Consider the following 26797-nt stretch of genomic DNA (forward strand, 5'->3'; position numbering starts at 1 on the left):
CTAATCTCTTTGATGGAATTAAAATATTAGTACATCCCAATTTTCAGACAAGAGACAACAAAAGAAGCCAACTCAGTTCTGACAACTTACGAGGTCTTTGCAGTTAAAACAAAAATAAATTAAATATGATATTAATTACCATTCGTTTAAAAATTTTCAAACAATGTCAAAACAGTTCATCCGCCTTTCGACCTTCGGCTGCTTTCTAAATCCTTTCAAAGAAGTCAGCAAATTAAATAAAATTGAATAATTTTGATTCAATTTTTATTACAAGTATACGTACAAATGTCCGTGTGGGTTTTTTTTGGGAACTAAAAAGTTGATGGGGGGGGGGGGGGGTTACATGTTCAGAAAATCAGCAACTTTCTGTAACGTAAGCTTCCTGAATTTATTTAAGCACTAAAAAGCATGAATAAATGGTGCAAATAATTAAGTTAGCTTAGACACACAAGTATGCTAATGGAATTGATGTTTTAAGATGCATGTAGAGTCTATTTATCAGGAAGTAAATGAGTTAATATATAAATGAAATAAATTGTTTATAGTCAACCGTTAAGCTCTTTCTCTCTTAGAAAATTTGTATAAAAGCTTGTCGTTTGTTATTTTGTTTTACTTGGTTTTTGTATCATGTGCGCAAATAACTGTTAAGTTAGTCGAATACTTCAGAATTGTCAGTGTCATGAATCCTAAAACTTGATTTTTATTGGTCAACAGATGAACTTAAATTACGGATTCATATTTTTTTGTATTGATGAAGTTTTAGATAATAAAGAAAAGTTCGACATTTAAATATATAATGCTTTCTTTATTTTATCCAAATATGTTGGGGAAAATGTTTTGATAAAGAATATTCATGAATGATAATCAAAAGCCGACACTCAGAACTTAAGGAGTGTGTGTATATACACGTACACGTTTGTGTGAATTAAATGTCTTGTTTCTCATTCCGCTACCATTCACTGCAAATTGTCAAGAGGGGTGGTGTATAATTATTAATTGAAAATATATGTCAACATCCTATCTTTTAAAAACTGTAAAACACAATTAACAAGTTGTTATTCGTGTGTTTTTCGATCAATTGATCTAGTGTAGATATTGATAAATTAAAAAAAAATAGTTTCAAAGGAGTATGGTTTCGATTTTGCTTATATTTCATTTTTTTTTCATTTTTTTATTACGATGCTTTAGTAATGCATTTTAAATAAACGACCAAAATTTTAGTATCAGTTTTAGAGTTTAAAACGAGATACAGAGCTCAAAATTCTTTGTTATGTAAACGAGACTGGTGCCATGTTTTTCTTTACATTGTTTCAATATACTTGAGACAGTGTTGTTTTTTTTTTTTCAAGCTGATTTTTTTATCTGCTAAGTGAAATTTAACATTAATAGTTCCTAGCATTTGTCACTTCAATTTTAGGTCTTAATTTGGAATTTTCTATTCAACAGTCAAAGTGTAATGTAGTACCTGAGCTTGTTTCATAACACAGAACTGTCAGCTCTGTATCTCGCTTGTAACTCGACAGCTGACACTGAAATTTAAAAGTATTATTAGAAATGCCTTACTGCAGTATTGTGAACAATAAAAGCGGAAATCGAAATGTTAACCAAAATAGTGACCGTGTCCCTTTAAGTATATCTAAATGATATAAAAATAAATTAAACTAATTACTTTCTTTTAAAGGGATGTTTTCTATTAATTTCAAAATATTGAAACCTACACGATACTTAACTGTAAATTAAATCAAAACGTAAACAACTCTCTCTCTCTCTCTATCTCTCTCTCTTTCTCTCGCCGTTTAACATTTTTTGCTCTGAAACACATAACCCGCAAGTATCTAAGTTTCTTAAAAGAACAATTTATTAAATAAAACGAAAAATGAAACATGTCTCGACTACTGATGTTGAAATCAGGTCGATCACAAACAAAAACAGTCAATAAAAATTACCCCTATAATTTTGTGTAAATGATGTTTGTCTTCACAGACTAATTACGGCTTGTCTAATCCCCTGGGATTAATTATCTTGCCTGCTGCAGAAAATTTAGAGGCTTATCTCTATCTGTCATATGAAGATTAATGAACACGTTTGTTTGCAACTGATGTTTTGAAGCTGAGGTCAACCCTTGGTAATACAATGTATTTGCATTCACTGAAGGCTTGCATTTTATAAAACACCTGTTCAAATCTTTTTTAAATACACATTTTATTTAGTTTTTTTTTATAAGACATGAGACTATCCCTGTTATATGCAGATACAAGGTAACTATTTAGAACTTTTGGACATTCAGGAATTATCTTGAAATTTTAAAAATACAGATGTTACTTATAATTTTTATATTTTTTTTTACCACCTTATATATATATATATTGCAGTTCTTTACATCTTATGCCGAGCATTTATTTTTCATCATTGTTTATATAAAGAGGATGGAATTCAAACTTTTTTTCACTTCTCTATATTAATTGTCATAGCGGGGCCCTTCCTGACTGGTCAGTTTTCTAGTTTTAATTAATTTTGCTGGATTGAGCTTTTGCCTGAAATTAAGAAACAAGAATAAAAAATAACCAAATCACTGAAATATAATGCACAGCAGCGTGACCGTCTACATATATCAACTATACGACAGTATCGTATATTTCAACAGGAGTTTGCTGTAGATGTTCATATTCATTACAGTTATGCGAGACATTAAGAAGTTCGCCATTTCTCCACTGTGCTTCGTCATTTGTTCTCTGTTTCTTCAGCCGTTTTCCTCTAAAAATTTAATCGACAAAAATGATAACAAGTAGCTTATGAGTAAAAACTTGTAACTTTTGTTTAGGTGTAATAATAGTTGGATTTGAAGTAAAGAGTATTTACCGTGAATGCACACACTTAACAAGTGCTCCATTAATGATTAGCGAAACGCCAAAAACACCCAGAATACAGTAGAACATAATCTGCCAGTGATTCACACTGTCTTCTTTTAGTGTTTCCGTAATGATAATCACGTTTATATTTTTATATATTTTAATAAAATGAAAAGGATGTAATGAAACCTTAACTTGATTAAACAGGTATAGAAGAAACCATATATATATTACTGATCGAATTATACCTTTAAGTATGTTTTGATTTTCCTTTTTTGCTTAAAATCTAAATATTCATAAAAACAAGGGAGCCAAAATCTGATGCTTTCACAACATTAAATAAACTTAAAGAAGTTTGTTTCAGAACAACTCCTACATTGCGCCCTTTCATATGGAAAGGAAAGCTTAGTGGAAATTAACAGGTTTTTTTATCCGATATGAAGTAAGTCTTTTTGTCATTTTTACGCAAAAAGTTTTCATGATAAGAAAAATATGTTAAGTATTTCAATTATATCAAGCTGCATACGTGGTATGCTCCAGAGTATTTTTATATTTGGAAGGGTTGGGTGGTTGAAAATACTTATTTCAAAGTTTTGACATTTTTTAAAAGTGATATATACTTTATATCAATTTTTTTTTTAGAAAAAAATCTACTCACAAAACATACACAGCGACACTTACTTGCAACCGACTAAAGTTTAGGCATATACATTTAGAAAGACACGCAATTTACACCATTTTCAAGATGAGTTAAATCCTCCCCCCCCCCCCCCAATTGATCGATTTTAACAAAAAAAAAACCGCTTCGGCGATTAATGTTCTCCTATAAAAAATCCAGACCATATAAGTATATTTATACGTCAATCCAAACTGATGATTTTGTTTATTAATTAACATCAATCATCAATCAGTAATAATATCTTAGTAGTAGACAATGTAGCGATGCGATGGTCCACCCCCATCCATAACCTCCACTGAATCTTCCGAACATGTTCATTTATTTTCATTACAGTATTGAAATCATGCTTGATGAACATCCCTTTTTCTTAAAAAAAAACGAATTGCTTTAATACCTAACATTTTCTTTTATTACGGATTTGAAAGTTGACACATTAAACCTATATTGGGTTATCTTTTATTAAATATTAAAAATGCCATAACTCTCGTTACTTGCACTGTTTCGGAGAATGCAACTTTCCAACCTAAAATGCAATAAATACTGCATCCAGTCAATTGATTTGGAATACATCAACATGTTCTAGTGTTTGCCTGCAAAGTTATATATCAAGTAACAATTTTGATTTCATTTTTAAAAAAGGTTTTTTGAATTGCTATGCACAAAATCAAAATCAAGCGTTGTTTTGTTGATTATTGATAATAAATAATGCGCCGTTTCTTTGTAATCAATTGGTATTGTATCAAAAGGGCGTTTTTAAATGCTGTTCTACTTATTACCGTAAACCTCCACTTCACAGACGTCATTAAAGGCGTACATAGAATAGTCGTCAGGGTATGCAGTACCAGGGAGTCTCTCGTTGTAGTAGATGACGTACTGTCCGTGGACGGAACAGTTGATAGTGAACACTGCAGGCAGGCTACTTGTGGTAAAATTGTTGTCCTTGAAACACAAGGTTCCTTGTGACCTATCTGTTGTGTTTGAGACATACACCGAAAAACCAAGGAAGTTGGATGGCATGTACGATATGGTTTCTGTCAAAAAGAATAAATGGATATATCTCCTTTCTTATTTCACTTAAGATCAAGAAACAAAAAAAGCAGAAGCATAAAACCCTAATGATAAAAGTATATAAAAAACATTTGCTAATTTGTTGAATATTTGTTCTAAGGCAAACACGTGTTTTCTGTCGTAACAATAGCATCTTAGCATGTTTGCCAAAACAACTGAAAAACACAACACTAACTTCAACAAATTCGTGTTAAGATTATGAACATGGTTTTGAAATGTGTTGACAAAAAGAATGAGCATGTCATGTGTTGATAACATCAGTTAAATTATAAGTATTGATAATTTACTCTCTCGTACACGCTACCCATTCAGTTTAGAAAAAGAAAGTCCTAATATTTACAGAGAAGTAGCTGAAAACGTAAAGATGTTAGCGAACGACGAACTCCGAAGTACGAAAACATACTGCGATACATGTATGTCATCTCAGTAAATTAAAGTGCATAGTTTGAAATGTATAACTTCTAGGTATAACCTAAAAGTAACAATTATTCACAATTGTTTTTATTTCATGTATTAAAAAATCGATATCCAAACAAATGACGTTGTAAACATCATCAATTACACTTACCACAGTTTCTTTCGTCGGAGAAGTCGCCACAGTTGTTATTTCCGTCACAGATATGGCTTATCGGTACACATTTTCCATTGGAACAGGTCATTTGATCTGGTCCACACGTGCTGTCTGCTATAATATAAGGTATATTATAATAAGTTTACGAACATGGTTTCGAAATAACTTTACAAAAAGAATGAGCATGTCATGTAAATTGAATCATTTGAGTTAAACAGCATTGATGTGTTATAGATGTGATGATAACATGAGTTCTACACAGACGATCCTTGAAAAAAAACCTCGAGAAACCCCACTTTTATTACCTAACATAGCACTAAGGGAGATTTTGAACCCGCAATAAACATGCTAATTATCTAAATTGAATATTTTATTTGATCTAAGAACATTTTCCGTTGTCTGATTTCCCTCTTTCGCGTTTTCATAAATTATCTAAGCAATGCTCTTTTCTAAAATGAAACTGAATTTCGTAGGTATCATATATCATAAATGTTTATCTTTGAAAAACATTGATACAAATTACTCGAATGTTACGGCTAATACAGGTCATAAGAAGTAGAATGGAATATCATATATTTTGAAAATCAGAAGAAAAAAATGCCCGAACACAAAGTGGATGTCGTTGGACAGTTAATCTGTGAGAAACTTGTAAGATTGTGCTAAAAACCATCTTTAAGACTTAAATTTCATATCAATCAGTGTATATTATTTCATCAAACAAAAAGATCAACTGTATGGTTCTAAAAATGATATCTATGAATATCTATATATTTGTTGTTGTTTTCTTCCTTATTATACACTGTGCTTATTTCCCCGCTAACTATCAAGCTGTATGGAAGATTTGTATTAATCGTAACAGATTAAAACCAAAACAATTGCCTTCAAGGAAGAATAGAGTAAGGTAAGCAAGAAATTTCGCCCTGTCTTAAAGAAACTGAAATCTAACAAAACATATCTGGAGTAAGATTCAAATTAGTTAAAACAAATTATTAGGATTTATAATTCCCTCTCCCTCTCTCTTTCCCTCTCTCGTTTATGCTTCCCATTCAGTTTAGAAAAGATAGTCATAATTTTCACAGAGAAGTAGCTGAAAATGTAAAGATGTTAACGAACGACGACCTCCAAAGTACAAAGATATAGCGAGACAGGTATGCCATCTAGTAAATTAAAGTGCATAGTTTGAAATGTAAAACTTCTAGGTATAACCATATTGTAACAATTATTCACTTTAGTTTTTATTTCAAGTATTAAAAAACTGATATTTAAAGAAATGACGTTGTAAACATCATCAATCACACTTACCACAGTTTCTCTCGTCGGACATGTCCCCACAGTCGTTATCTCCGTCACAGATGTAACTAATTGGTACACACTTTCCATTCGAACACATCATTTGGTCTGGTCCACACGTGCTGCCTGCTACAATAAATGGTATATTATAACAAGATTATAAACATGGTTTCGAAATGTCAAAACAAAAAGAATGAGCCTATCATTAAAATTTAGTCATTTCAGTTAAACAGCATTGATTTGTTTTAGATGTCATGATAACATAGCTCCACACACCCACCTTGAAAAAGAAAGAAAAACCCACTTTTATTACCTAACATAGCAATAAGGGAGATTTTTAACCCGCAATAAACATGCTAATTATTTAAATTGCATATTTTGTTTGATATAGAACATTTTCCGTTGCCTGTTTTCCCTATTTTGCGTTTTCGTAATTTTTCTAAGCAATTTTGTTTTTTTTTAATGAAACCAAATTTCGTAGGTTTTCATGTATCATAAATGTTTATCATTTAAAAAATTGTTACCAATGACTCGAATGTTTTGGCTAATACAGGTCATAAGAAGTAGAAAGAAATATTTTAAATTTTGAAAATCTGAAATATAATGCCCGAATACAAAGTGGATGTCGTTGGTTGGAGAGTAATTCTGTTCTTTGAATAATCATTACAAATGAATGAACCAGAGACAGATAAACATTGGCTGACATTATTTTATCAACTAAAGGAACTTCATAACAATTTTTAACAAAACTTTGTCGAGTAAAGATGCGTGAAGCAAAAAAGTGAGGCAGGTATGAAGTCGTACAAAATAAAATGGAATTCAAAATACCTATAATCAAATGTGAGAAACTTGTAAGATTTTGCGAAAAGATATCTTTAAGCCTAGAATTTCATATCAAACAATGTTTGTTATATCATCAAACGATAAGATCAACTGTATGATTTCTATAAATAATATTTATGAACATGTATGTATTTTTCTGTTGTTTCTTTCCTTATTACACACTGTGCTTATTTTCCCGCTAACTATTAAACTGTGTAGAAGATTTGTAACAATTGTATGTAAATGTAACTGTTTAAAACAAAAAATTTGCCTTCAAGAAAGAATTTGGTAATGTAACGATGGATATTGGTCCTGTATTAAAGATACTGAAATCTTACATAACATATCTGGAGTCAGTTCCAAATCATAATTTCTCTCTCTCTCTCTCTCTCTCTATCTCTCTCTCTCTCTCTCTCTCTCTCTCTCTCTCTTATATGCTTCCCATTCAGTTTAGAAAAGATAGTCCTAATTTTTACAGAGAACTAGCTGAAAATGTTAAGATGTAAACGGGCGACGAACTCCGAAGTACGAAAAAATATAGCGATACATGTATGCCATCTGAGTAAATTAAAGAGCATATTTTGAAATTATAACTTTTAAGTACAACCATATTGTAACAATTACTGTAAACCAATTTTCGCGAGGTTTGCAAGAGCCTTATCGATGCGATAATATCTTGCCGCTAACCAGTATTTGCCATTAAGTTGTAATAAAAAAAAAAGAGGTTTAGATAAGGCTTGGTAGCGAAAAAAAATTGTCGCGAACCAGTCCGTCATGGGTAATTCGCAATATAAAGTCGCCGCAAAAATAGTTGGTTTATAGTATTCAATATTCTATTTATTTCATGTATTGGAAAATCGATATTTAAATAAATGACGTTGTAAACATCATCAATCACACTTACGACAATTTTGTTCGTCGGACATGTCCCCACAGTCGTTATCTCCGTCACAGATGTATCTGGTTGGTGCACACTTTCCATTGAAACAGGTCATTTGACCTGGTCTACACGTGCTGCCTGCTACATTATATGGTATTAAATGAGAAAATTGCATCAGCTTTTAGGCCGTTTTGTTCGATTATATAAAATCGTTAAAAAATCTTTGAAACGATAGTTAAGAATTAGAGCCTTAGACCAATCAGTAGAACGATTGTAGTTCAACGCACACCAAAATAAACTTTACAATCATGCACCATACTCTGCCCCGACTCTTTCTTTGCTTTTAAAGTTTATTTTAAAATATATCATTATGTCCGTTATAAAATAGTATATTTACAATCTCCTTTAAATAGTAGATCAGATAATGATGTAACGTAACTAGCTTCGTTATTTTGTTTTAACCTCCTTAACGTTTAAAAAACAACTTTTGTGTCCTTTTGTTTAAATCATAAAAACGTTTGATATCATTTTCTGGTATGTCATAGAATTTTATTACATACTTAGCAATAAATAAAGGTTTTTTGCATGTGTGATACAGATGACATCACAAAACTCGTATCGGCCTTCCGTGCTGAAACAGGTTTTCAGCCCTAGGGCTGATACGGATGCGTATTACACCCCTTGCGGAACTCCTCTGCCTTTTTTTCTTTTCGGCATTTGTGCGTGTTTACAGACGAAAAAATAATACATTTGTTATAGTTGAAATTTTTAAGTGCAATTGAAAACTTCAAATGCTAGTAAATATTTTAAAGCAGTAAATTTTATAAGCTGAGGAAATTCCGTTTCTGTAGCTTTATGTTATGATGAACAAAAAGATCTCATTTTTTGTAATACATGTACAGACTACTATCAAAAATTGTTCAAGTTGATGTTTTTCATTGTTGTTTCATTGATGTTTAAATTTTATTATACATGTATGTACTAAGTATGTAATAAATATAATAACAGATACCCTTTTCTCCATATCACAGCCTGTATCGGCCCTCGTACTGATATTAGAGTGTACATGTCGAGCTGATACTAGCTGTGATATGAAAAAGGATATCTATTATTCTCCATGTATTAGCTTTAATATTTTCATTGCCAAATGAATCTACTAAAAAATCGTCTTTCTTCAAAACGTACTACAATTTCTTTCGTCGGACATGTCCCCACAGTCGTTATCTCCGTCACAGATGTAGCTAATTGGTACACACTTTGTATTGGAACATGTCATTTGGTGTGCTTCACATTCTAAAACATAACAATATTAGACAATGCCCTGCATATAAGAACACGTGTATTGTTTTATAAATAAGCTCACTACAGATGAAGTGCAATACTGGTCTTACATATTTTTTATGATAAATTGAGCATTATATGTAGTACTCTAAACAAACAGCTCTTTTTACAAAAAAAATATAAGCACCATCAATGCTTGTATTGAGAACAATTTTTTACCACTTTTAAAGTAAGTTTAAGCATATTTTACATTAAGACTCCGGCACATGAATAAAATATACACTAACATGAGAATAGCGTTTAGTATTTAGGATTTGAAAAAAAATGAGAGAAAAAAATTCAACATTACGGTCTTCATTGTTTGATAAGAAGAATTTTTTTCAAGAATCATTTCAATGGCGTAATGACTTTTTGAACGACGTTTGTACACGTATCCCTCTCTTGTGATTATGTTGATATATCATCTTAAATCAGTAAAGAATGGAAATAAAATATATTCTCAATTATTGAAGCAACACCTGAGGCCGAGGGTCTAACTGATAAATTTAAGTACACATACTTTTGTACAATTTTTGGAGTGTGTGCAAGTGACTAGGAAATTACCCTTTTTTTTTAGCTGTGTATCAAAGTAAAGCAAATACGAGTACTGCAAAATTAGAAGAGAAGAACGCTTTCATATATTTAGTATTTTATAAAACAAACCAATTGAGTTTTACTAAGACACGTACCTGACCAAATATCTAATCTGGCAATTGCAAAAAACCTTGATTCCTCACCAACAACAAAACACTTGTAAGATCCTGTGTCGGAAGTCCGTGTTTCTGGAATTGGCAGAAAGATGCCCCCAACCGATGCAGGCAGATACTGATTTAATATCCAGATTGATTAACATTTAACAGAAATAAATTACCATATAAAACTATTTTTAGATGTGCTATTTAATGTTACATTGATTAAATTCAAAAGTAACGTATAGGTTTTTGGCAGTATATAATTTTTTTTTTCTTTTCTTTCAGTAACCAGTGATGTACCCAATACGATTAAAGGGTTTATACAAGATACTTTACCGCCTATTTATCTTCTCGTGCATATATATCGCCTACTGTGTAAAAATACTGACAACTGTTTAGTCAATAACATTTGACCCGTTACGCGAGTATACGTATTATTTTCCTGACTTATAACGGGGTTTTAATATTTAAAAAAATGGATGGTTTTTTTTTTAATTTTACTCATAATTATTAAAAATAAATTCAGGCTATAAGGCACCTTCTAGACAAGTGATGAAATATTACCATTATTAATAATAGTAATTATATTATTATTATTATTATTATTATTATTTAATGTAGCAGTCTCGAATGATTGAACTTTATACATTTAAAAGAGTTGTTTACTTTATTGCTACTTGTACTCCATCGCAGTGGCACGGGTACACTGGACGTACATCTGAACACTGCTGGCTCACCTTCCCTCAGCCTTATATATTTAGGCGAAACTGTGATGGTGAGAGGCTGGTCAAAACCTAGATTGGGAGAAACAAGTGCCATAATCGCAACGCATAATATATAAAACATATGCAGCATACGCTATTTCAACTGTCAGTATAAAACGTAAATACATTCTTAGCAATATAATATTATTTTAACATACTAACAGCATAAGCGGATATAACATCCTGATCGAAAAAAAAATAACAAACAATGAATCATTTTTATGCATGCATTTTAATATGATTTTTGGATCCCCAATTTTTCATTGCCTGTCCGAAAATAGATGTTGATATGATGAATGTTGTGGATGCTGGACAAGTTCACCCACCAGGTGGCGGTCTGTTTGCCGTACGCTGATACAACACACTGCCCCTCGTCCCATGTATGGTTTGATTTGAGTCCATCCACAGCGTTACTAGATTCAAACCTGGCGTCCCACACTACTGCTGGATTCTCCTGATGGGTTGGCTTGTTGAGGGCGACATTTACTATATATATATATATATATATATATATATATATATATATATATATATATATATATATATATATATATATATATATATAGTTATACAAATCCGTGTTGTGGGTTATTTCATATACCTCAGACTCACGTTGTGGGATCCTTAGGTGGTTTATGGGTCATCTATATTTTGACCCATAAACCATGTAGTTCAAAATTCACAGGGAGGTTGAAAATGGTATTATTAACATAAAAAACAAAAAAAAAATGTTTTTTTGACCCACACGGATATATTGAAAAATGTCCCACAACTCAAAATCTATTTTTAGAACATCGCGTCAAAGCTACTAGTTTTGAACATTTTGTCTATCTATAAACACCCAGCGGGGTGTCCCACAAAACGGTGTGATGCACGCAATGCATTGTTGGATATCAATGGCGGAGTACAGCAGTAACTTGGGTAAGTACTGAATATATTTTCTTATTAGCAGTAATTAGTAGGTCATATTTATAAAAATATGACGAAGAAGCAAGGATTATCGAACTAAAAGTACAATTAAGAAAAAAAATGGCGGACGCTCTTAGGCTGAAACGTCAAACGGCTGCCTTTTGACCATGCACCGATTCGTAATGCTGAAATGTCAAATGGCTGCCATGCACCGATTCGGAATGCAAGTGTCATTCTTCAGCTGTACAGTACATAGGGATTAAGTCTGCGAGTTCAGAAAACTTGTCTTGAGCGGTTAGATTACTTTTTTGTTCGTTTGCATACATAAAAATGTATTGTTTACAGGTGCAAGTAGAGAGTCCCCCAATACTCAACCCCGGGACTTGTTGAACATTTCTTCCTTAAATTATATTTGTTATGCACTAATTTGTACGACCGGATTGATTAAAGATCGGTTGCTTATCACTTCCCTGCCATGTATACAAACTGGTGTTCACTGGGGGATAGTATTAAACCTAGCATATATACGGTAGCACATGCAACCCTGTGTCTTTGTTGTTGATTGAGTCTAAAGTAGTATATAATACTGTATATGAAATAGTTCACCGGAGATTTCATTTCACCCGCTAATGTTACGGTCCATCTATCGTCAGTGTAATTACATGTATTCCTTAAGATTTAGATATATCCTACCGTATTGCTTAAACAATAATAATTTATATATGTGCTTAATCATGATAATCGTTCACACCTCTGTGTGACTTTTATATTGTGTATATAATGAGTCAACCTCTCGAAGACTGCGGGCATGAGTAGCACGTGCCGAGAGTTCAACTGTGTATAAACAAAGTAGGCCCAACCCAGACTGATTTCAGAGACACCTGGTTTAGATTTCATTGAGAGTTTTATTTTGAATCTACAGAAAAAAACTTGTAGATGTGTTCTATTATAAAAAGAAATCAGCTTTTTATTTCTACCCGGCGATATTTTTTCCTCCTTTAATTACAGACCCTGAAACGTACTACTACACCCAAAAAGCGTGCGACTTTCGTGCGAGAAACGTTTCGTGTTTAATTTAGCACCATTACGGAGATCCTGTGGAATTGTAGCCCTCTTCAGTAAACATCAGATATAAAAATCGGAGAGGGCTACATTATTGCAGCTAGATACATGAATAACACTTTTTCTATACACTTTTTCATACAGGAAGCATTATGATATCATATCATGTGAAAAAAAGACCATACAGTGCGAGTAACATTTATCATATCGTACAAAAAGCAAACCGTGCTATGCTAGGAACGTATTGTAAAAACTGTATAGCGTGTGAGAAGCATGTGAGAAACATACAGCTGGTATAGTAGTGTGTTTCAGGTTTTTATTTGTATGAAGAAAAAAAAATTATTACCTCCTCTCCCCCCCTCCCCTCCCCCCCCCCCCCCCCCCCAAGAGCGTGCATGGGGAAAGGAATATTTTGATCTAAAGGGGTTTTATGAAGATAAATATTATTTGTTATTTTTAATTACATGTATATTCTAAATAATGCACCCCCCCCCCCCAAATATTTCATTTCATCTTGCGAGGGGATGCTCTGCTTTGCGGTGCCCTTGTATTTTTTAAAAATACATTGTGATTCATATATCGTTACCACTATATTGTGATATGTATTGTTGTTTCATAACGCATGCATTGTTCATATAACCATAATATTTCATCATATGAATGCTTATGTTTATATGTAACATTAGACTTTTTATCTAAGTATTGTTTTCATTATTATTTTACAGCATTGATAAGTATGAATCTTCCAAAAGCTTGGAAAGCACATTATTTAATGATGCAACCTCAGACAAGCCCAAAAATAATGCTGTTATGAAATTAATGTTGAACAACTACCCATGGAAGCTTTGACTCTTTGCATGGAGGAATATTGATAGACAGTAGGAGATTAGATATGACTTTGGACTCTGTTGCAGCACTGTGATGCACGTTCCATAGATTCTTCTGAACACTGCACTGATTCATCAGCTGTCAGACATGAACAGGTATTTTTCATTAACTACATTACTTTTTTCAACACATGATTTACAAGCTTAACTCTAATTACAATGAAATCTTTTTCAAATTTATAACAGAGAGCATTCTAGAGAAGGACACAATGGTAACTCATGTAGATGTTCCACTAACTAGTTAAGATGGGCTCTTAACTGATACTACAGTCTACTCAGGACCATGTAACTCCACATGTTCAACAGCTTTGGCATTTTACTACAGGTATTACCTTAAGTTACTCTTTCTGAAATATAGGGGAACATTTCAGTAACTACAGTAGACCTGTAGTAACTAAGTAACTAAAATTTCATTGACAATTATTCTTTGCCTGTACTCTAGGGAGGAATTTGAAGGCAAATCCTGTTGAAGCACACCCAGATGTTCCACAGATTCTGCAGAACAGTGAAGATCTGTTGCAGCTCATAATTACCGTATATACTTGTTCAACAGATTCAACAGGTCATAAAGGACCATGTTGCAGAATATGTTCAACAGCCTTGCATAGGTATTTTTATTACACAAATACATGTATTCTGAATGATAGGGAATTTTTGTCAAGGCAGGACTTCACGAGAATATCATTGTTCTTTGTATACTATAGGGAGCATTTTGGAAGCGGCAGTTTTGCATATACCGCATAGTTTAGTGCTAGGATCTTTTTAAGAGCACTCTATTGGCGCAACAATTTTTGGACTATTTTTATCTCCTTAATAAGAAGACCTATGTATAAAGATAGAGAAAAGTAATAAGATTTTAAAGCTGAAATATTTAGAATTTTTTCTTTTGTAAATGATAGTTTATAACTAGACAAATCATATCAAAAAAAATTAAAGAAGATCTGATGGTTAATTTATTAACCACCCAGCCTCCTTAAAGGATGCCATCCGAGTACTAATTAATCACCAAATCATTTTATTTCTTTTCAGAATATGAGATAGAAGCTTGTAATGGTAGTAGCATCAGCATTGCCTGGAAGGAACTATCAGTGAAGGTAATACATGCAGGTACATTATTTGAGGGTCCTCAACACCTGTTAAAAGTTCTGCATACAAGCCCTTTTTCTTAATTAAAGATATTGATTTTTACCATGTGTTTTGACTTAAAAATTGCCCCCCCCCCCCCACCCCCTTATAATCAGTTTTTTAAGGGGGGACTTTAAATTTCATTTCTCTTCATTAAAATAAATGCTCCTCCAGTATTCACACTCAGAACCTGTGGGTTGGTAGACTGAGGGTAAACCCATAGCTGCACAGAGATATTTAAAACACCAATTATTGGCGATATAAACTGTTTCACATCGCGTTGAAATTGCCATGATGTGACGTATTGTCTTAAAAGTAGAAGTCACAGGGTGTCGAGGATTCTTAATTTCGTTATTGTTTTAGTTATATTTTGTCACCACTTTTTAATCAGCCTTTATCCTTAACTTTGACAATGACAGCTTTTTCTCTGAAATGGAATTGTTTGTTCTGACATTTTCCCTGTAGATTGTTCATGATTTTTTTTGTGTCTTTGTGACATTGTGTATATGCAAACATATAACTGTGTGATTGCTCATGGTTTTTGGGTCACTGTCAAATATATGTATTTGTGTCTGTTCATAGATTAAACGTGGGTCATTGTCATATATATATATGTTTGTGTCTGTTCATGGATTGTGGGTCATTGTCATATATATATAAATATATATATATACCGGTATATGTTTGTGTCTGTTCGTGGATTAAATGGGGGTCATTGTCATATATACATGTTTGTGTCTGTTCATGGATTGTGGGTCATTTTCATATATGTGTCTGTTCATGGATTAAATGCAGGTCATTGTCACACATACATGTTTGTGTCTGTTCATGGATTGTAGGTCATTGTCATATATATATACTATATATACCAGGGTTGTCCAAATATGTTCGTGGACAATAGCATTTTTATCATTTTAAATGGGTTAATTTATTCATATTATATATCTAAATCTTTTTCATAAAATGTCAGATCAAACCAAAGTGGTCTTTATTGTTTTCTATAGAAATAAAGTAAAATTTTAATGTATCAAAGGCTCGCAGAAAGTATGCACGTCCCAGCGCAAAAATTGTCCAAACTTTGTAATTGAGTTTTTAGATATGTATATTTACTGTTTTCATAATCTTCTATTGTGATGTCGTCTGTATTGTGTACATTATTTTCATACATCATTTAAAAATATTTTCAAACCAGCAGAGGACATTTAAAAGATATTACGGCAAGAATATGTCTTTTAAAACGCATGAAAAAGCAACTTCATCTGACCGCTGGCAATAAAAAAATTGTGTCAACTGAAGTAAAAAACTGAAATGAATGAAACGATTAAGGAAACTTATCCACAAGTGGCACAAGTGATATGTTGATGGAATATGCGATTGTACCTTCTGACCAAACGGTGAATGCGGCATATTACTCTCAATAAACCCAGTACTACGTCATTATAATTTAACGTCATACTGGGCTGTGCGGCCTGTATAGGCAATGTATATACATTCATAACTCCATTACAAAAATATACATTATTATGCTCTTTATTACAATATTATAATACCTTCCTGAAAATGGCGCTTCTATTTTGAATAAAATTACATGTGTCCACGAACTTTTCGGACAACCCTCGTATATATATACGTTTGTGTCTGTTCATGGATTGTGGGTCACTGTCATAGAGTTTTTGTTCTGCAATTTTTTCTGTGGATTGTTCATGGGTTTTTGTGTCTTTGAGTTTAGACATTTGTGCATATGCATGCATACATATTTAGTCAAAGATATATATGTGAATGCTCATGGTTTTTGGGTTGCTCTCATATCTACATGTTTGTGTCTGTTCATGGGATGTGGATCACTGTCATGGATTGGTTGTTCTAACATTTTTCCTGTAGTTTGTTCACGCCTATTTTGTGTCTTTGACTTTAGAAATTTGTGTAAGTGCAAATATATATGTGAATGCTAATGATTTTTGGGTTGCTGTCATATATACATGCTTTTGTCTGTTCATGGGATATGGGTCATTCTAACAGATTGTTTGTTCATGAGGTTTTAGTGTCTTTGTACATACCCTAACTACCTTATGTGGATGATGATGATACTTCAACATTAATTTACATGATGATACTTCAACATCACATGCTGAAACTTTAACATTACAAGCTGATACTTTGTCTTTATATGATGATAGTTCTTTGTTATATGCTGATACTTCTTCATTATGTGATGGTACTTCACTCTGCGGTGATTCTAAAAATAGGGAAGGGTCATCTTGAGATTGAAATACATTAAAATTCAGAACTCATTGATGCCTGACAAGTTTTTAACACAGGGCTTTTTCTCTGTTTCGGAGATTGATCAGATATTACTAAGGTCCACTGAGACTAGTTTAATAGATCAAGATACTCAACAAATAATACCACTTGATTATGTGTTGTCCTTTAACAGAGTCATTTTATATTTAAAGAAAGCCTGCTTGGGAAAACCATTGGCGCTCCCCATCAGTGCATACAAATCAGGGGGTTCGAGGTACCCCAGGGGATTTTTTGTCCAAAAATGTGCATTCTGAAGTGAACCCAAGTTTATGGCGCTTGGTCAAAGTGGACCGCTAAAAGTATTCATAGCACCTAAACAAAGACTTCTGTCATTCAGGTTACATCAGATTTATGGGTGGGCTTTCCCTGGAGATCCACGTAAAGGAGTGGAGAATGTAAGCACTAATTTTTTTCAACAGTACAGTTACTGCTAAAATCAGTTTCAACAGCGCACGTAGTCCCTAGCATCTGACTTCATGTAAGATATTGCAATCTGGAGGACGCAATGCTCTATCCTTTGTATGTAGTTTTACAATAATTTTATGAAAATGGAAATTCGATCATATGTAGATCAATAGAATGATGAAATATTGTAAAATACGGGATCCCCCCCCCATTCCCTATTTTATATTTACTTGTTGACTTGTGATTGAGGGGTAGGACTGCCACCACCACCCCCCTCCCCCCCCCCCCCCCCTTAAATAAAAGATAGTTTGTGAGAAGCGCTGGGATCTAATGGATGATTGCTCATGCTCTGATTTCCTTAAGACAGAAAGTAAAATTGCTATTTAATGGCGTAGAATGCCCAATCCAAAGGGGGTAAAATAAATTTGAAGGCGCCTGCCTGCAGAATTAAAACAATCAACCTACAACATAAAACATACTCATAAAATTGGCATCCAATTTGAAGGCGCCTAAACAAAGACGAGTTACAATAAGGGGACTATGGAGTTGTTTGACACACAGAGATTTCGGCGCAAGTTTCAACAAATGTAATCAAAAGTGATGGTGCCCCCATTCCCTCCAGCATCCAGTTTCAGCTGAATGGCACAATCCCTAGTATTGGGAATATAAGTTTTGATAATAACCAATGGGGTGTCCATATTTATATAAGGAAAAAAGCATAAAAGAAGCTTGTTTAAATTGTTGGGTACAATGTAGCTTGAATTTAGTCTATTCTCTCCTTAGTAATATCCCTGAGTTTTATCGAATCACGATCCTGCTGCTTATAGCGAATTTAGAATCAGCGCATACTGTAATACCATCATTTTATGAAATATCAGCATGTATTAGTGAAAGCATATAGTGAATACTAGGTATAATCATATAATAAAAAATTATCAGCATGTAATGTTATACTATCAGCATGTAATGATAATTGATAAATTATCATATAATGAAGAAGTATCAGCATGTAAAGTTCACTTGATGTATCAGCATGTAATGTTGATCGATGATCAGCATGAAATGTTGAACTATCAGCATATTATGGGCATTATCTACATAAGGCAGTTGAGGTGTTCCATTTCTTTGAGTTTTATTTGTGTTTGCATGTATATGTATATATATGTGAATGCTTATAGTTCTAAGGTTGCTATACTAATACATGTTTGTGTCTGTTCATGGATTGTGGTTCACTGTCATATATACATGTTTGTGTCTGTTCATGGATTGTGGTTCACTGTCATATATACATGTTTGTGTCTGTTCATGGATTGTGGTTCACTGTCATATATACATGTTTGTGTCTGTTCATGGATTGTGGTTCACTGTCATATATACATGTTTGTGTCTGTTCATGGATTGTGTATCACTATCATATATATACATGCTTGTGTCTGTTCATGGATTGTGGGTCACTATCGTAGGTTAATTGTTGTTCAGTATTATTTCTCCTGTACCAGGTAGTTTGTTCATTACTTTTTTGTGTCTTTGAGTTTATACATTTGTATATATGCAAATATTTTAAAGGGGCACTGTCATGATTTTGGTCAAATTTTGTTTTTCTGTTTTCATTATTTACAATGCTTTAGGATATATTTTTAATGATCAAATGAAATTTGAGAGTCAGTCATTGAGTTACAAGCAAGATACAGAGCTCACAATTCTTTGTCATGTAAACCAGGATTGTGCCCTATTTTTTTATTTACATAGGTTCAATATACAAGTCTTTTTCAAGCTGATTTGTCTATCATTTTATTCATTTTAAGAATAAAAAAACAGTTCCTAACATTTAATACATTCATTTTAGGTCTATAACTGGAATTTTTGCTTCAACATTCAAAATTAAAACAAAAGATTTGTTTACATAGCAAAGTAATTTCTTATTTAATTTTGGTCTCAAGCATTTTGATATTAGTATGATAGAATGCTGGAGAAAATTGTATCTAATTTGTTTGATGAATTATTGAACTGTATATACATGTTTGTGTCTGTTCATGGATTGTGGGTCATTGTCATGTATATACATGTTTGTATCTGTTCATGGATTGTGGGTCATTGTCGTATATTTACATCTACAAACTTTAAGTATAATTTCCTCAATTTCTTACGAAAGGTTATAGTTAATTCATAGCTCTATAGAAACAGCCAGACTGAAATCTACACGCCCCATTTAACTATTGGTCGAAATCTACAGCGGCTGAAAGTGACAGGACTGAAATTAACACGCCCTGTTTATCGATTGATCTGAACCTACAGCGACCTAAGTAAAATCACGGACTGCATGAAATAATCATGATGATGTCAGACTGAAAGTCTCACAGGAGACGATTTGGCTGTTTCTTTTAGCTAACGTACATGTGTACGTTAACAGTAATTTAGTAAATTTTACTAACTTTTCATAATCAATTTATTAATTAGTTAAAGAAAGATGTTAATATAAACAATAAAATGCTTTCTTTGATGATTCATGCAGGTTATGAAGGTAGCGATCATTGCAGGAAAAATTTACATAACCCGCTAATGCTGGTTATTTAGCGGGTTATGTATTTTTCCTGCAATGTCACTACCTTCATATCCCGAATGAATCACTATAGAAAGCATTTTATTGTTTAAATATGTTACATGTTGGCGTCGATCTGTTCATGGATTGTGGGTCATTGTTGTAGATTTCTTATTTTAACATTTTTCAGTTGATTGTTCATGAGTTTTTATGTTTTTGAGTTTACTGATCAATAAATATTTGCTTTAACGGCCTATTGAACAACATGTAACTTCCAAGTAAAATGACTTGCTTATGGAAAGGAACGATATGATTAACATAATAGGATACACAGAAAAACCGTGAAGTTAAATGATAAACTTTCTAGGATTAACACTCGGTACTACTGGATTTGTGCATGATGATAGATCTGTATGCTTGATCAATAGGTCTGATAAATGATATGATAGTATAAGATTGTAAAAAATATTGATGCGGGTACCATATATATATGTTTGTATCAGTGTTCATGGATTGTGGGTCACTATCATATATTGTTTGTTTAAACATTTTTCATGTTATTTGTTTATGTGTTTTTTGTGTCTTCAAGTTTAGTCAATTGTGTATATGCATTCATACATATTGAGTTCAGACATTTGTAAATTCAAAGATATATATGTGAATGCTCATTGCTTTTGGAGTGCTGTCATATATATAAATGTTTTTGTCTGTTCATGGGATGTGGGTCACTCTCACAGAATGTTTGCTCAAACATTTTTCTTGTGACTTTGAGTTAGATATTTGATCTTTATGTTAATTTTTGGTTCTCTGTTATACTGCACCCGCAATGAATTTAACATGATAATAAAATGATAGGATAGAAACCACGCACGATATGATAGGATTGACGCATGTTATACATGTACATTGAAAAGTGTACATGCAAGATACGATAGGAATGATACACCAGAGGAAAGGATAAATGATGTTCATGATAAACATATAATATTAGCTCTAAATGATCTTCAAAATTAATGTGATAAATTAATGGCATAGTTTGATAAAAAAAATGTACAAATTAAGATACTTGCAGAAATCTTTTTATTAACAATTGCCTAGTTCTTAATCCTAGCTGCTTCATCTAAAGGGTATACAAAAATGACTTATTGGCTTACATGATTAATAAATTATCTGTATTTCTACATTTTTTTCATTACCGAACATCCCAGCCAAACACTACTAACATCTCATCCCAACATCGAATCCTGTGGAAAATAACAGGTTCAATAAAAATTCAACTGTTGTTTTTGATAAACATGTAAAATCCATACAATAACAAATTATATACAAATTACATGTAATGTTTACGCAGTTATAAACTCTAGTACATATGATTAAATGTAATACTATGAGCATTTAGTCTAGAAAAAAATGTTACTGTAACCATGTTCCTATAAAGATCTTCAATTGTTCACATTAATCTTTTATTTCCATTACTTACATATATGATTAACATGTAATTTCTAATTTGATTTTTGTCACAAGAGTTTTGATATTAGTATGATAGAATGCTGGAGAAAATTTTACCTAATTTGTTTGATGAACTATTGTACTGTAAAAAAAATGTTGGTGTCTGTTCATGGATTGTGGGTCATTGTCTTGTATATACATGTTTGGGTCTGTTTATGGATTGTGGGACATTGTCATGTATATGTATACCTGTTTGTGTCTGTTCATGAATTGTGGGTTATCATCATATTTTTCTTATTCTAACATTTTTCAGTTGATTGTTCATGAGTTTTTGTGTCTTTGAGTTTACTTAATTGACATTTGTATACTGGATATATGCGTCCATACATATTGAGTTTGTACATATGTACAATGAAAAATATGTATGGGAATGCTTATGGTTTTTGAATCTCTTTCATGTATAAATGTTTGTGTCTATTCATGAAATGTAGGTCACTGTCAGAGATTATTTGTTCTAACATTTTTCCTATAGTTTATTACTGTGTCTTTGAGTTTAGTTATCTGTTTATTTGCAAACATAATTACCAGGTACATGGGATGTTGGTCACTGTCATAGATTGTTTGCTCAAATATTTTTGCAGTGGGTTGTTTATGAGTTTTTTGTGTCTTTGAGGTCAGATATTTGACTGTTCATATGCGTACATATATATATTGCAAGTTTAGACATATGTTTATATGCAAATATATACATTGATATGTGATCGCAGATAATTTTTTAGTTTTTTTAACATTAAAGCATTATTACTTGAAAGATGTGGTCACAATTTACTGCAGCATAGTGTGTATACAAATTGAATACCAAGCACTAGCATGTTATGAAAATGTGTTGCGTACACTATTATTTTAACTTACATGTACAATTGTAGAATTTAATTCACTGAACCTTTCTTATATTTGATTCACAGATTCTATTGAAGAACACAAGGATTATGTCCCAAGTGGTATAGAATCAGTGGATAAACCATCATGCACCACATTACCATCAAAGAAAAAATGGACAATGGAATAGGACATTTGAATTTTATATGGACTTTAAAGATTAAAGTGTACCAAGAGAGGCAGAAGCACTGAAAGTAAAAAAACAATTGCAAATTTCTTGCTGATAGAAGTATTCATCAGAAAAAGAGTAAAATGCAACATATGCTGAGACTTAATCAGCAGATACGAAAGCTGATTCCAATGAGCCCCCGTTAAACGTAATGGCGGAAGATGAGGATGCAAATTTAGGACGTTTGGTCTTGCAGTAACAAATGATTCTGTAATAAAGCCTTTAAATTTAAACAGTAATTGGAAGATTATCTCCTCATGAAATACCCTGGACTTATTTATAAACAAGAGTCGTCTATATGCTTCATGTTTTAGATTGAAGATTGAATGTGTATGTGTTATATCTGTATTACTCTCTCTGCTTCCCATCTGCAACATGTGTACCTGTGGTGTAACCTCATGGTTTAGTTTTTATTCGTTTTAAAATCTTAATATCAGCAATAAGATGTTGTAATTTCGTATGTGTTACTTTTATGTTTAAGGTCAAGTGAACATGATTGAAATATGTATTGCATATATTTTAAAAGTATATTACAATGTAATTTAGAATACTTAACGTTTTTAAAAAAGGACAATCATATTAATATCTAATATTTACATGTAGTGTATATTTCCCCTTATGTTTGCAGAGGACATCTGTGACGTTCAATTTCTCATGACACCTGTGGGTTTTAGCTCTGCTGGCCATAGACCAGAAGAGTGTATGCGATGATCTGTTTGTGTAGCTTTCTGTTTGTCTCTCTGTGAACAATTTTCAAATGCTACTACTATTACAGCTATCAAGAATGTTCACATATATATACATGTCTTGTGTTTGAAATCATGCATGACACATTTTTCTAACTTTGAGAAATAGAATATATAATCTTTAACTGACAAAAGTGTTCCCTTATTAATATTGTTTTACCTCTGCAAATAAAGGTATCATGGTATAAAGGATTTACCTTGTCTGTCTGTTAATCTGTGTCTACATTACAAGTGTTGAGGATGGATTGCTATGCCATAGCAATATTTTTGGTGGGGGTTATGCATTTGCTGCTGCCTTTATTTGACACAGAGATGGTCATGGTCATGTAGGGATTCGTCATGACCTAGACGTGGTAGTACATGGACAAGGTGACAAGGAAAATAATGATTTGGGGTATTACCCTAATACAAAGTCACAAGGAAAAGCGTATAGGACATTTTGATGTGGCCTAAGCTATAACCGAGATAAGTTGTTCACACCTTAATTTTTACAAGTAGTTTCAAACCAATGGCATTTGACACTTTAGGCGTCAATGATTTTAGTGAAGAGGTTTTCTGGTCTGTTACCATATTCTCTTTGAAGATAATTATAGAAACCAAACTTAGAAAACAATGTATTTGAAGACATTTTATTTTTTTATCTTTGACACCGGTTAAGGACAATGTTTTGATCTATGTTCATCTTATCAAAAGGGGTACACAGACCAAACTTCTTCCTGAGATGCATTAACATATACTAGTATATGATCATTTCAAAGTATGCTTTGCATGCTGCTTTTGACTTAAATTACATTAGTCTGTGATTCATAAGCACAGTATCTATATCTTTTTATTTCAAGGGGTTTACAAAGTAAATTTCTTCAGTGCATCACTGGCTGCTCTGTTCAATGCATTACATGTAGTAAAAAATCTGCCACCTTTTCAGGAATGCCCCATACTATGCACTGTTGCCATTAGGAGACAAGTCGTTAGTAATTCTTCGGTTACTTTTATAAAACAAATTCCCTTAACCATTTCTGTGCCACAGGGCCTATTTGGGCCTGTTTGAATATCTACGTTAAGTGCCACAGGGCCTATTTGGGCCTATTTGAATATCTACGTTAAGTGCCACAGGGCCTATTTGGGCCTATGGCAATTTGAAAAAATATACATTAAAATAAAAAAAAATATTAAATATATTCAGGTTCTGTTTTTAATTATTGATTTTTTAAAATTTGTATCAATATACATCGTATGATCTATGTGTTTAGTGAAATACTGCTGATAACGTCACAACGTTAAAAATGACATCATAATCATGACGTCACTACGTCACACAGCGCAAACTCGTTGTCTGCGTTTTACCATGGCTGGCGTATGGTTTTTGTGAATACATCCCCAGGACTTTTCCGTCAGAACGGGAAAATAATATCTGTCCTAATGCACAACTGGACCAAAGGAAATGCCCCCTCCCCCACAAGAGCACGACCAATCTTACTTTTTCCTACTCTGCCATATAAACCCTGGGCTCGTTTAACATATAACCGACTTTTGACTAAAATCTATCTTAAAAGACCAAATATTTTTCATAAGATCTCACCATAGCTCATAAATTTGTCATATCTTAATAGGATAATCTTAAATACTGTCAAAATACAGGTCTTAAGTCCAACTTTAACATGGCGAGAGCTAATACTTTAGTCCACCACCGAAGGCCGAGTATAATTCGAGTGTGAGCGACTTTTTTATTTTCATGCTGCCGTTAGTGCTGATTAAAAAAATCAAATAAAACACATCGGTAATATCAATGCGGTTTTTTTTTTTAATCGGGTAAAAAGCTACTACATACAGCATCGTTCTCTGGTATTGTATAATTTGCAAGAAATCGAGAGAATATAAAGCACCAAAGGAAGCATGTACTTTATATGTATTATTTTTATTCAGAGTTAATTAGTGAACGGCAATATAAACTGCGATATGCCAAATAAGGAGGAATGGGCACTGAAAAAATTACTTTGATATGATCCTAGAACAAAATTTTAGTCAGATGATCAACATTAAAAAAAATTCCATCTGGTGACATTTTACTGTAGTTTTCATGCATGTAAAAGAACAATACTGAATCTTTGGACAGAAAAACAAGAACTGCATGTAATAACTTATTTGGAGATAATGGTGATGCTTCGACCGTGTTCGAGATTAAGACTTCAGTGCACAACCCCCCCCCCCCCCCCCCCCCCCACCCGCGTACGCGCTTCAAGTCCTATTGATACCTTTTTCGTATCTTCTGTCTCCTTCTTCAGAGCATTTCAAACAGAGACATTCTTTCTTGAAACTAAATTTCAACTGTGTCTCTAAAATGGGATACCGCATATCATAGACATTTAATTTTCACATGGATGGTTCTGACCGCACGGACTTTCGTTACCTGTTTTATGGTCATAAAGAGCATCTACTCTGTGTAAAGGTGCAAAAATAGCGGTAAAAGAAGGAAAGATTTCTAGGACTGTAATATACTTCATGAAAATATTTAATCACAAAATTTTATCATTATTATATTTTAGACAACTCAGTTGGTCAAGCGGATTTAATCACTAAAACAAACTGTAAGACCACAAGTTGGTAAAAAAAAAACTTCTTAGCTCTAATCGAGATCTAGAATCGTAAATGTTTTGCATGTCATAACTGTTATATTTCATCGTATGATGATGAACTATGTGTAATCGTTAACTTTCTTAGGTCTATGTTGTTTTTGATTCTTTGAATATTAGAACTATAATATAAATCACAATCGTAGTTGTATCGATAAATAAGCTAAGATATTAGAGAACATTAAGAACAAAATTATACATCTTTTTCCGAGAGTTCAAACGTTTACAACTGACGATCGTGATTGTCAATATTACACGTATGATGTGGTAAAAGTTTTTACTTTGTATGGAATAAAATGTAAAATTAAGATAGTGTTCACCTGTCCGAGAAAAGGAAGATTTTAAAACATACAGATAATTTAAAGCTACATAGTCCGATTTTTTTTGGCTATGGGAGTATCAAATATTTTTCTATACAGACCAAATTTATTAGACAAATGCCTATTTACACAAACAAAATCCGTCTCCTTTCAAAGTTTGTATTATTTAAAGTACATAAAAAATTTCTGTGTGAGAAAACAAAAAACAAAACAAACCAACTCCATCTTGGGAATGTTTAGAAAAGGGAACCGCTTGGTTTTGTTCCCGAATGATTGGGTTTATTCAACCCGCATGTGATGTATCGATTGTACATGTATACAAAACACTTCCCCAAATATTAGTGAATAAAATGTACCGACGTTTATTTTTGATTTGAATTT

General features: G+C 32.7%; 1 protein-coding gene and 1 pseudogene across 1 annotated transcript in view; one reads left to right on the forward strand and one right to left on the reverse strand.

Annotated features, from left to right (window-relative positions):
* Positions 1–1785: 1785 nt before the first annotated feature.
* The window catches only part of LOC128169461 (suppressor of tumorigenicity 14 protein homolog), a 29630-nt gene continuing 4618 nt past the window's right edge, over positions 1786–26797 (reverse strand). The window contains exons 2-11 of the mRNA XM_052835599.1: positions 11187–11421; positions 10838–10964; positions 10169–10304; positions 9345–9452; positions 8184–8300; positions 6470–6586; positions 5165–5281; positions 4306–4559; positions 2860–2975; positions 1786–2754 (exon numbers count right to left, since the gene is read on the reverse strand). Of these exons, the coding sequence (XP_052691559.1) occupies positions 2616–2754; positions 2860–2975; positions 4306–4559; positions 5165–5281; positions 6470–6586; positions 8184–8300; positions 9345–9452; positions 10169–10304; positions 10838–10964; positions 11187–11421 (1466 nt within the window). The 3' untranslated portion in view covers positions 1786–2615. The remainder of the gene's footprint in view (positions 2755–2859; positions 2976–4305; positions 4560–5164; positions 5282–6469; positions 6587–8183; positions 8301–9344; positions 9453–10168; positions 10305–10837; positions 10965–11186; positions 11422–26797) is intronic.
* On the forward strand, positions 14040–23658 carry LOC128169462 (uncharacterized; annotated as a pseudogene).

The sequence above is a fragment of the Crassostrea angulata genome, unplaced genomic scaffold (genome assembly GCF_025612915.1).
Source record: "Crassostrea angulata isolate pt1a10 unplaced genomic scaffold, ASM2561291v2 HiC_scaffold_137, whole genome shotgun sequence".
Lineage (NCBI taxonomy): Eukaryota > Metazoa > Mollusca > Bivalvia > Ostreida > Ostreidae > Magallana > Magallana angulata.